Consider the following 12,145-nt stretch of genomic DNA (forward strand, 5'->3'; position numbering starts at 1 on the left):
TTTCTCTTCTACGTAACCCCGATTTTGCTTCTGGAGCGGGGGGCCTGGCGGGACTGAGAGACCGCACTGCACGCACCACGACTGTGGGTGATGTCTTGGCTCTGAGAGGGGGGGAGTTCCCATCCTTTGCACAACTGCGGACTGCTTGGTGAATGCCACCTGCGCACATGTATACTTTTTTGCAAATTCATCACTATTTTCACTCTTTAGTACGTGCTCATGGGGATTGATGGAAATATGGCCCTTTGGATCTGGTTTTCCTTTCCACACCCACTGCTTCTAATAAGATTTCTACATGGTACAAGTTGGGGAGAGATAGCTCAGGGGAGGGATGTCTCCATGTTCTGGGGGGAGAATGGTCTACAGAGCTAGGGATGACTGTTTCCATCCATGATCTCAGGCTCCTTTTTCAAACACTTTACATGCATGTGAAGGCCGCGGGCCTGCAGGAAACACAATATAAAATATTGCATCGGTCCTATATCACTAGAACCCGGGACTGTCATATGGGATTATGGCGTGATGATATCTGTTTCAAATGTAACTCTCACAGGGGTGATTATGTCCACTCATTCTTTGCTTGTACCAAACTGACTTTCTGGGACTCTGTGAAGCTCTGTTTAGCGAACATCCTACAATGCACAGTGCCTTGGAACCCTATCGCTTTGTTGATGGGAGACGTTACTGATCTCAAACAGCAGGGCCTGGACTTCCCTGCTCATAAGTACCTACTGCACGCGATCCTTGTGGGCAAACAACTCATCCTGAAATATTGGGCTGCTGAGGAGGTACCGACATATAGTATGTGGATATCCCAGATGCATTTGCAAGCACGTTTTGAACTGGACACTTATGCCTCACGACCCCAGCCCCACTGGAAACTTTATTGTACATTCTGGAGGAAGACCTTAACCCAGGTTGCCTAGACACTTTGTAGGATTGGTTCATACACTGGATGTCCATGTTTACGCTTCTTTCTTTCTACCTTGTATCTTGTTCCCTTTGTTTTCTTGCCACGGGTTCGAGTGTCAGAACATTTATGTATTTGAGTATCTGCATTTTGAGTACCAATACGCCCTTGCTCGTGTGAGTTTGAACGGTGTGTGTGAGTCTGTTGAGTTGAGTGTGGAGTGATTGGCGATTTGCATGATTTGACTGGGGTGTGAATGATAAGAGGATGCTTTGGATCGTTTGGGGATCCTGAATGTTGCTGTTTTCTTTTAATAGAAATTATAGGCGAGAGGCGCTGGTCAGTGTACTGTTCTCTCTCACAGCTAGTTATAAGTTCTTTGCAGGAGTGCGTTGCCTCAATTTAATCTGTAGTCCCATGTTTCTGTATGCTTCTGATTCTGCACAGTGTTCCGCTGTATAACTTTGCATGCTCTCTGCTATGTTTTCCTGCGCACCTGTACTACCTTTGTATTGTAGACGGCAGTGGCTGTCCCAATGTTTCTTGTCTTAATAAACATGATATTTAAAAAAAAATAAAAATAAATAAGAATGGTCAGTAGGGTAGGCGACAGGACAGATTTTATTGAATATGTGATATATTGGTTTTAATTACTTTGTATGTTGATTGTAAAGTGCTTAGGATTTTTAGGCAGTATATAAATTTTTAATAAATAAATTTTACGTGATAAAAATGGGGGCTTTCTTAGCCCTTACACTGCTTAATATCTTTTTTATTTCCTCTTCTTGCTACCATTATTCAGAGTTTTGACGTCCATTGCTTCATTTACATGGAGGACTTTCAGCTTTAGGCTACCATCGATGCTGACTCACTTGATTTATCATCTCTTCATAACTGCTTGGATGCAGTGGCCAAATGGTTAAGTCAATACCATTTGATTTTGAATCCACTGAAGTCTGAGGTCATAGGGTTCTCAGCTGCTCCTCTGATTTCCGGAACCCATGTCTCGTTAAAGACAACATTAGCAGTTCTTGGGATTAGAACTGATTGAAGCATAATTTAAATGTCTAGATTTTATCTGTGACTGGGTCTCATTTCCATACCTTACAGAGCATACAAAGATGATTTAAATGCTGACACTTACACTCTTGCTTTGAACACGTGTGATTATTGTAATTTGGTGTATAACAGCCTGAAGCTGGTATCTCTTAAGAAGACTGCAACTTCTAAAAATACTGCCACCAAAATTTTGGCTAAAGCCTGGAGGTAGGACTAGGGGGATTCTTTTTTTCATTTCATTGGCTTCCAGGATCCAGTTTAAGATCCTTCTACTTATGTTTCATGTTCTCAATGCTGTGGATACTTTGGGGTCAATTCTCTTTGGTTTTCTCATTTTCTCAATGCTGACATCCCCTCTTTATTTAGCTAGGATTCTTATCACTTATTGCCTTTCACAGTCCCTCATGTCAGCTCAGTGTAATCTTCTCACTGCGCTTTCTCTGGCCATCATTCAGCTGGAATTTACTTATTTCATTCATTTAAAATGTTTTGTTTTTTAAAAATATACTGCCTGCAAGACTGAAAGCTATGGAAGTAGCATACATTCAGGTAATAAAGGTAAAATGTCCTTTGGAATTCTCTGCCTTCTGATCTCAGCCTTCAGATTTTAAATTTAAAACTCATCTCAGAACTTGCTATTTCTCAATGGCTTTTCCTTCCGAAGCACATTCTGTTTTCTTTGGCTTTCATCAGTTGTGCCACTTTCTCTCAAACCTTGTCAGATGGTGCAATTCAATTTCTTGACCCCAGAATAAAAACATTTCCTGTCTCTCATTTCAGACTGTAGCCTTATCTATATATATAAAATCGGAGGTATGTATGTGTGTATGTATGTGTGTGTGTATGTGCCACGATCACGCAAAAACGGCTTGACCGATTTGAACGAAACTTGGTATGCAGATCCCTCACTACCTGGGGTGATATGTTCTGGGGGTCTCGCGGCCCACCTGCACACGTGGGCGGAGCTACAAACAGAAAATCGGATTTCACCCATTCATGTCAATGGAAAAAATGTAAAAAGCTGCCATTCTCACAGTAATTCAAAAACGGCTTGACCGATTTGAACAAAAATTGGTATGCAGATCCCTCACTACCTGTGGTGATATGTTCTGGGGGTCTCGCAGCCCACCTGCACACATGGGCGGAGCTACAAACAGAAAATCGGATTTCACCCATTCATGTCAATGGAAAAAATGTAAAACGCTGCCATTCTCACAGTAATTCACAAACGGCTTGACCGATTTGAACGAAATTTGGAATGCAGATCCCTCACTACCTGGGGTGATATGTTCTGGGGGTCTCGCGGCCCTCCTGCACACGTGGGTGGAGCTACAAACAGAAAATCAGATTTCACCCATTCATGTCAATGGAAAAAATGTAAAAAGCTGCCATTCTCACTGTGACCAATTTGGACGAAACTTGGTATGCAGATCCCTCACTACCTGGGGTGATATGTTCTGGGGGTCTCGCGGCCCACCTGCACACGTGGGCGGAGCTACAAACTGAAAATCAGATTTCACCCATTCATGTCAATGGAAAAAATGTAAAAAGCTGCCATTCTCACAGTAATTCACAAACGGCTTGACCGATTTGAACGAAACTTGGTATGCAGATCCCTCACTACCTGGGGTGATATGTTCTGGGGGTCTCGCGGCCCTCCCGCACACGTGGGCGGAGCTAAAAACAGAAAATCAGATTTCACCCATTCATGTCAATGGAAAAAATGTAAAAAGCTGCCATTCTCACTGTGACCAATTTGGACGAAACTTGGTATGCAGATCCCTCACTACCTGGGGTGATATGTTCTGGGGGTCTCACGGCCCACAACTCTATTTTGCTTGCTCAAGGGTGGATTCACCCAAGAATTTATATGTTCTTGCTCCAGGAGGTGAAACTAAAATTGTTGTTTATAATCACGTTTTGCGTTAGTTGTATTGTATTCATTTTGTCAAATATTTCACTTTATAATTTGAATATTGTACTTTTTATTAAGCTGTAAAAAAATACTTTCATTCACCACTATAAAGTATCTTTATTTGAATCCATTTACAGTGTTATTGCTATAATTTAATACCCGTGCAACGCCGGGGCATCAGCTAGTACAGCATATATCTTTCCCTACTAATATTGCTGGACACACATTAGATTTAATCCTTACTCCAACATCTGTGCTCTTCACTTTCTTATAACTGTTAAGGTTCCTGTGCCCCTTTCTAAGCACTTTTCTCAATTATCCCACCTTGCCTGTATAGACCTATTCACACATCACATACTGTGGTTCTCTGTTCCCTTCTGATTTTGAGTCCTACTCACCTTCAGATCAAGCTTTTACAAAGAATAGTGTGATAGTGTGTCAGCTTGACTAGAGTGTTCCTTTGCACTCCCCTGGAATAAATCATGGTTCCATTGTGGCGAACGGGACAGGGATAGCGACAAAACTCACGGGGAGGGTCTGGGTTCAGGGAAATTGAGTTCCTGAGGAGATGGGGAAAATTTTTTTGCTGTGTCATTCTCTAGCTTCTGAAATATCAAATAAGGCACTCAGAGAGCATGGAGAAAGCATAGGACCCTAGATTCCTTCAGGCAATATAAATAAAAGCTACTACACTTTTTACCTTCAAAAGCCTAAACAGGCAAAAACATGTATAACATCTTTAATAGCCAACTCCATTAATATACAACAACCTCCCCCCCCAAAAAAAAAAAATAAAAAAACAACCTCCCCCAAACGTCTCAGTAGAGAATGACACGGGGACAAATTTGTCCCCATTCCTGCAGAAACTCGATTTCTCCGTCCCGTCCCCATGAGTTTTGTCACTGTCCCTGTCCCATTCCTGTAAGCTCGGCCTTAACCACACAAGCCTCGAACACATACGATTTTAAAGTGTTTGAGGCTTATGCAGATGAGGATGGCACGTGCAGGAATGGAGCAGTGGCAGGAAAAAAAGCTCGCGGGGACAGGATGGGAAAATGTGTTCCCGCGGGGATGGTGAAAATTTGTCCCCATGTCATTCTCTACTTCTCAGTTCTATTAGATCTCACTTCTGGGAAAAAGGCACCTCCTCATCACTACTGTGAGCTGATGTCAAGTATTTCACTAAAAAAGATAACTACACTGCAGTCATCCAATGCCCATCGCTGTATCTATGGTGACCCCTCCACTATCACTCTGACTTGTCCAGTCCTGATCATGATCTTAAACTAAATTCCCCCATCTAACTCACAGTGACGAACCTTACATCAAGAGTGCAGACTCCTTGGTCATCATTTACCCTCGCTTCAAACTTTACTAGATTGATCCATGCAGCACATGACACCACATGTCCTCTTGACCCTTTCCCTTCTTCCTGGGTCAGTATCACCTCCCACGATCTAAGGGGAAGATTCTCAAATATTTGCAGTAAAATCAGATGGGTTGCTGTCAAAGCTGGGGATGGACATTTTGAGCATTCGCAGAGACTGCAAAATTCTGACACATTGTTAATTGTATGATTTGAATGATGCTATTTTACTGTTTTAGGGCTCCTTTTACGAAGCCGCGTTAGCGGTTTTACCGCACGCACATTTTTAGCGCACGCTAACCCCTGTGCTAGCCGAAAAACTACCGCCTGCTCAAGAGGAGACGGTAGCGGCTAGCGCAGCCGGCAGATTAGCGTGCGCTATTGCGCGCGTTAAACCGCTAACGCGGCTTCGTAAAAGGAGCCCTTAGCTTGAAAATTCTGAACGCGCAAAAATTGCTAGGTAGTGACGCTAAAATATCAATCCTCCTAATGATAGGCTAATGCTAGAACAAGCATGTCTCTAATGAAAACAATGTTAGAGACTATGGACCTCAAGTGCCCGCGGTTATTTGTCGTTAGAACCAGTCTTAGCTAATAACCTATATGCGGTCTATCATCGGTCCAAAATGTATCTTTTTTTGATTTTTAATGTTTAAATTTTATTTTTTATATATCTTTAGATATATTGCCTCCATGGGCATCTCCAAAAATAGCTTGTATAATTTTTTACTTTCGCCCCAACTGGAGACTCTTACTATCTTCTATGTAATACTTAGCTCGGGTGTAGTTCTCTACCCGGCCGCCGGAATGTAATGCAACGGAAGATCTCCGTTTCGCTCATGTATAAAGAGCTTCTTCAGGAAACTGGTATTTTGCAATTACAGATACTATAAAGTTATTTAATTTAAGATGAAGTTGAGACAAACTAATTCTTGCTATTAGTGAAGACTCAAGGGGGCCGCATAAGGATTCCTTATATCAATTCGGTTTAGCTTGATTTAATTTTGTGTCATTTCATAATGTGTATTTCATAATACCTTAAAGTTAAATAACTTAAATAACTTGAATAATTAAAAAAATGCAGGATAATATTATAATCAAAGAACCTGTGCAAATAAAGGCCTACACCGAAAATAATTTATGATGGTAATAATATCTTAAAACCCTTAGAATAATAGCTTATTAAAGTAAAAGCCTTCATATTAAAGATGCACGCTTACCTTTTAATACTACCTCGGCATATTCTAGCCGTTGAAGGAAGATTTCTGGAACACAAACGGACAAAAGCTTTCTTCATTCTAATTTTCGAAAGTAAAAAATTACACAAGCTATCTGTGGAGGTGCCCATAGAGGCAACATATTTAAAGAATGAGGGCTCCTTTTATCAAGCCGCGCTAGCGATTTAAGGCGCATAATAGCGCGTGTTAAACCGCCGGCTGCGCTAGCCGCTAAGGCCCGCCTTGAGCAGGTGGTAGTTTTTTTGGCCAGTGTGGGGGTTAGTGCGCGATTAAAAGTTGCGCGCGCTAACCCCACTAGCGCGGCTTGATAAAAGGAGCCCTGAGAGTAAGAGTTTATATATAAAAAATAAAATTTAAAAATTAGAAATGAAAAAGAGACATTTTGGACCAATGATAGCCCGCATATAGGTTATTAGCTAAGACTGGTTCTAAAGGCAAATAACCGCGGGCACTTGAGGTCCATAGTCTCTAACATTGTTTTCATTAGAGACATGCTTGTTCTAGCATTAGCCTATCATTAGGAGGATTGTTAGTGATTCACTTGAATAAAACAGGCTAAAATATCAGTGACATCAATGTCGCTTAAGATAATTCAGTGTTGTTTAATAGTAATACGCACGTATGATGACTAACTCCCCCTTTACAAAACCATGGAAGTGGTTTTTAGTGCAGGCCGGCGCTGAATGCTCTGTGCTGCTCCCGATGCTCATAGGAACTCTGAATGTCAGGAGCAGCGCAGTGCATTCAGCGTGCTGGCCTGCACTATAAACCACTCTCACAGTTTTGTAAAAAGGGGGGAGGGGAAAAGTAAGTAAAATTTCTCATTGAAACTCAGAGGTTCCTGAGAAAATGACAAAACACTGTAGTCTAGAGGGTTACTTTTTTTGTCTCACTCTGGGATTCACCCGGAACATACGCAGGTAAGGCTAGACTCAATCAGGGCATTGGTCTTTGACCTAAGGGCCGCCATGTGAGTGGACTGCTGTTCACGATGGATCACTAGTCTGACCCAGCAGTGGCAATTCTTATGTTCTTATGTTAGTGTTCTAGTTGTTTCAGTGGCATACCAAGGGGGGCGGGGGGAGGTCCGCCCTGGGTGCATGCTTCAAGGTGGTGCACAGCCGGCTGGGTCCGGAAGCTCCCACGCTGCTCAAAATGACACCTCAATGCGGCTCCCAACTCTGCTCTGAAATATGAGTTGACAGCCGCGCTGAAGTGCAGCAAGGTGCCGTGATGACTGCTTCTTCTGCCTCTGCTCCGGAAGAGGTAAGTGACGTTGGGGGGAGGGGGTAAACCGGCAGCTGCAGTCATCGCGGGACCTTGCCTCAAATCCCTGCGTCTGCAGGCCCAGCCCCCCTCCGACATCACTTACCTCTTCTGGAGCAGAGGTAGCAGAAGTAGTCATCGCGGAACCTTGCTGATTTTGATGGAGAGAGAAAGGAGCATAGGAGGGTGGTAGAAGGAGAAAAAGGGGTCAGGATGGTATGGAAGGGTGGTGAAGGGAGAGAAATGAGGTCAGGATGGTATGGAAGGGTGTGGAGGGTGAGAAAGGTGGTCAGGGTGGTATGGAAGGGTGTGGAGGGTGAGAAAGGGGGTCAGAGTGGTATGGAAGCGTGGTGAAGAGTGAGAAAGGGGTTCAGGGTGGTATGGAAGCGTGGTGAAGGTTGAGAAAGCGGATCAGGATGGTATAGAAGGGTGGTGAAGGGTGAGAAAGGGGGCAGATGCTGATGGAAGTGGGGGGAAGGGAGAGGAGAGAGTGAAATACCAGACCATAGGGGTGTGGGAGAGGGAAGGAGAGGAGAGAGATGCCAGGCCATTGGATGAGGGAAGGGAAGAAGATGGGTGTAGGGAGAGATGGAAGGGGGAGGCATAAAGTTTCTGGAAGGGGAATAGGAGAGAAGATGCCATATAGAAGGGGCAGAGAGAGGGTAGACAGTGGATGAAAGGAAGAGAGTGCCAAGAAGATGAGGCAAGCAGAAATCAGAGAAGACAAGGTAGAAAAAAAAATTCTATTTATTTATTTATTTATTGCTTTAGGTGAGATACATCGTTGTTTCTGTGATGTTGCATTGTATGCAGCGTCCAGCTTCTTGGTGCTTCAGTTTAACCTTTGTCTATGTATTTTTATTCTATCTCCCCATTTACAAAACTGTAGAGCGTTTTTTAGCGTTGGCTGTTACCACCATGGCTAAAAACCACACTACAGTTTTGTAAAAGGGGGAGAGGTTAGTTTGTGATTACATACTAGGCGAAGGTGTTTTCTATGTTCTGTGTGTTCGAAAGACATGGTTTTTTGTTAGGATTGACTGCAGGATTGATCTGTACTAGTCTGGCTTGTTTAGTTTTACAATGGGTGTATTGATGTTGTACTGCTCATTGCAGTATGTAAGATGCTGACTTTTCCTAGGTACTCATGTGTGACGTGTGGTTTGTTACTAAAAATCATGTTTTTCATATAGATGGGGGGGGTGTCAAAAAATGATGGGCCCTGGGTGTCACATATGCTAGGTACGCCACTGAGTTGTTTACACTTGTTCAAAGCACCTATATTCAAACATTACTGACAGTGTAAAAGAACAAGATCAGAATTTGCCAACATTTATAACATTAGCTCCAACCCCTTTCCTCCCTCCAAAAACAAAGTAAATCAAACTCTTCAACAAAACATCCTTCCCTCCCTCCCACCCCACCCCACCCCACCCTTCATGTACTCAGCAATCAGATGGGTCATCCCTTTGTTATATAGTGAATACATCTCTACATCACAAATTGTTTAAAATTAAACTCATCCCTGTTGGGGACAGAGGTTATACGAGGAGTCCCAGAAGGACAGGAATTACTTTCTGCAGTTTGGAATAGTGAATGCCTCCCTTGCATTCATAGCACCTAAATGTTGATCCCCTCATTATAGAATTACTCCCTGCGGAAGTAATTGTATGAACCTTTTTTAGGGTTACCAGATGTCTGAGAAAACTCAGACATGTCCTCTTTTTAGAGGACTGTCCAGGGTCTCGGACAGACCTTCCAAAACCCGGCAGTTTGTCCGGGTTTTGGAAAGCTCCAATGAGCTCCGGCCTCCAAAAGTATTGCACCTAGTTTCCTATTTCTCCTCCTAAAATGAAAGGGGATGGGACTTGATATACCACCATTGTGTGGTTACAAAGGATTTACATTTTACACACAGGAACATATTTTGTGCCTGGGACGATGGAGAGTCAAGTAATTTGTCCAAAGTCACAAGGAGCTGCGGTAGGCATTGAATCCAATTGCCCTGCCTGGTTCTCAGGCCACTGCACTAACTGCTAAGGTACGCCTCCCCTCCTAATTGCTCCCAAAGGAATGAAAGGGAATTGGGTGGCTGCAGAATTCTGGGATCTAGATTTTCATTAGCCTCAAGTAGAAACAGATATATGGAAATCTTAGGGATGCTGGAGATGAATTAAAGGGGAATATGTATATGGGTAGACAGGTATATGGGTGGATGAAGAATCTGTAGTGGTATCTTATCCTGCATCCCCCAGATATTTTTCTTTCAGACCATGACACGTGCATTTTATTTATACCAAAAATCCTTTTAAGGAACACCTAAATATTTTACTGTCTTCAGAAGCTAGAATGCAGTGAGGGTGAAATGAAGCCTTAGAGAGGAACTGCAGGAGACAGAAGATGAGAGCGAGGAAGTGGGAGATGACGGAGGGGGGAGGGGGGGTTCCAGTGCTGGGCTCATTTTTCCTCATCAGGTCTGCTTTAGGAGAGATACTGGGCTTTTCACCCTCTCTGCAGCGCAGCCACTATGCTGAGCCCAGTGACTGCTCTGCTGCTGCATTTGTTACAATCCTGATTTATGTTTGGCGACTACAGCACAGGGATTCTCCACTGGGCAGGGAAAACCTTTGATCAATTGGGCCCTTTCATGTGTGGCCGTGTTAGTCCACTTTCCAAGGTAATATATAGTAATAAAACAAAGGCAATAAGATAATACCTTTCTTAGTCCAATAAAAAAGGTATTACCTTATTTCCTTTGTTTATTTTATTTTTATAAGTTACCATGATTAAGTTACAAAGTGATGTCTAACCCATGTGCTTGGATTTTCTCTTTTATCCAGGTCTATGTTTCATGGACTTTTTCCCCCCCATATTAGTATGTTTCATCGCTTTGTAGGCTATAGCTCCAATGAATGTTAATGGATCTTTCTTGTGGTCTAATTACCTAAACCGAATCGAGCGCCTATTTTAAGGAGATGATTCAGTATATAAGACTTAGGAGTCCTTTTACTAAGGCGTGCTAGTGCGCTTTAGCGCGTGCTGAATGCTAACGCATCCATTATATCCTATGGATGCGTTAACACACATTAGCGCGCCTTATTAAAAGGACCCCCTAAGAATTACATTAGATTTACCACTATAACAAGTGCACTTGCTCTTTTCCTCTTGTGTTCTCTTTCAAGTTATCCTTCCGGTTCTTCCTCTCTCTCCTTCCTTCCCTCTTTTCCACACACTGAATGTCTTTATTCTAATTTCTGGTTTCTATCAATAGTACCATAGAACCTCCTGTCACAGTTATAGTTTCCATGCTTAGTTGTTTGGGGGTTGGGGGTAGGTACAAAGAGTAGGGAGGTCCTATTAGCAGTGTGAAGAGGGAAGCCATCAGCAACAGCACCTGGAGTACTTGGGGACTCCCTCCCTCCTATGTCCACCTCTTCAAACTATGCTTATGCCACCCGTCCAGGATATCCATGATAGCTGCAGGTCTTCTGCTCTCTCCCCTTTCTTTCCTACCACAAAGTAGGGTCTCTGTTTCACAGCCTAATTCATGAATGGTGTCCGACAGGTGTCTCTCTGTATTTCCCTCATTCATCTATAGAGTCAGGTATGACCCCCCTCCTCTCTTCCCCTTCACCTATAATGGCAGATTGTCATCTGCAGGATCTAACCAGTCAATAGCAGAAATCTTAAGAGGAGCTTGCCTGATAGCATTGATGAACAGAGAGATGTGGAAAAAAAGAAGAAATTAGATTAAACACACAATCTAGATGTTTGAGAGAGACAAACAGAGAGAGAAAGAAAGACCTGGACAGAGATGGGAGAGGAGGCGAAGGAAAAGGGACACGGGAGGGAGCTAACGAAGTAAGGTGAGACTCCTTTGCCTCCCACACCTAGTATCCTGACGGTCCAAATGACATCCGCACCAGTATCATACTCACGGCCATGACTTAAGTTGGTCCCGGGAGCTGAGCTGTTGCTGCCATTGGATTCGAAGGGCAGCAATGCCACAGCCAGGTCCATCTCGTCTACCCCCTGCAACTCTCCTCACTGCTCTTCCAAACTTCTCTCCTCGCCACTCTTCCCCATCATTGCTGGCAGTCTCCTCAGGCTCTGTCACAAGCCCACAGTCCAAAAGAGTTCTGGACCGGCTGCTTCCTTCCTATATCTCCACCCACCGCTGCCTATCGTGAAAGTGCCAGCATCTGGTCCCCGAGTTAACAGCTTTTGCTCAGGAAATGCTGCCTGAATTCTAGGTAAACTGTTCACTCTCTCTCTCTCTCTCTGGCTATCTCTTACTCTGCTCCCTCCCTCTTGCATCTTCTGCAGTCAGCACTGACATCAGCGTACAGTATTAATATTCAGAAGACATCCGTATTAACCTCTTCCTCCCT

The 12,145-nt window shown here is 43.4% G+C and overlaps 1 protein-coding gene across 6 annotated transcripts in view; it reads right to left on the reverse strand.

Moving 5' to 3' along the window:
• The window catches only part of MCHR1 (melanin concentrating hormone receptor 1), a 97,374-nt gene extending 85,501 nt beyond the window's left edge, over positions 1–11,873 (reverse strand). For 2 of the 6 annotated variants that reach the window (XR_004537980.1, XM_033929684.1), the window contains exon 1: positions 11,693–11,873. Coding sequence is in view for 1 of the 6 variants with exons in the window: in XM_033929684.1 (XP_033785575.1) it covers positions 11,693–11,774 (82 nt within the window). In the remaining 5 variants the exon portion in view is untranslated. Of the gene's footprint in view, positions 1–6,470; positions 6,549–11,692 lie in introns of all 6 variants that reach the window. The other 4 variants (XR_004537981.1, XM_033929685.1, XM_033929686.1 and 1 more) reach the window with 3 other exon arrangements.
• Positions 11,874–12,145: the final 272 nt, after the last annotated feature.

This window comes from Geotrypetes seraphini, chromosome 2 (assembly GCF_902459505.1).
Source record: "Geotrypetes seraphini chromosome 2, aGeoSer1.1, whole genome shotgun sequence".
NCBI lineage: Eukaryota > Metazoa > Chordata > Amphibia > Gymnophiona > Dermophiidae > Geotrypetes > Geotrypetes seraphini.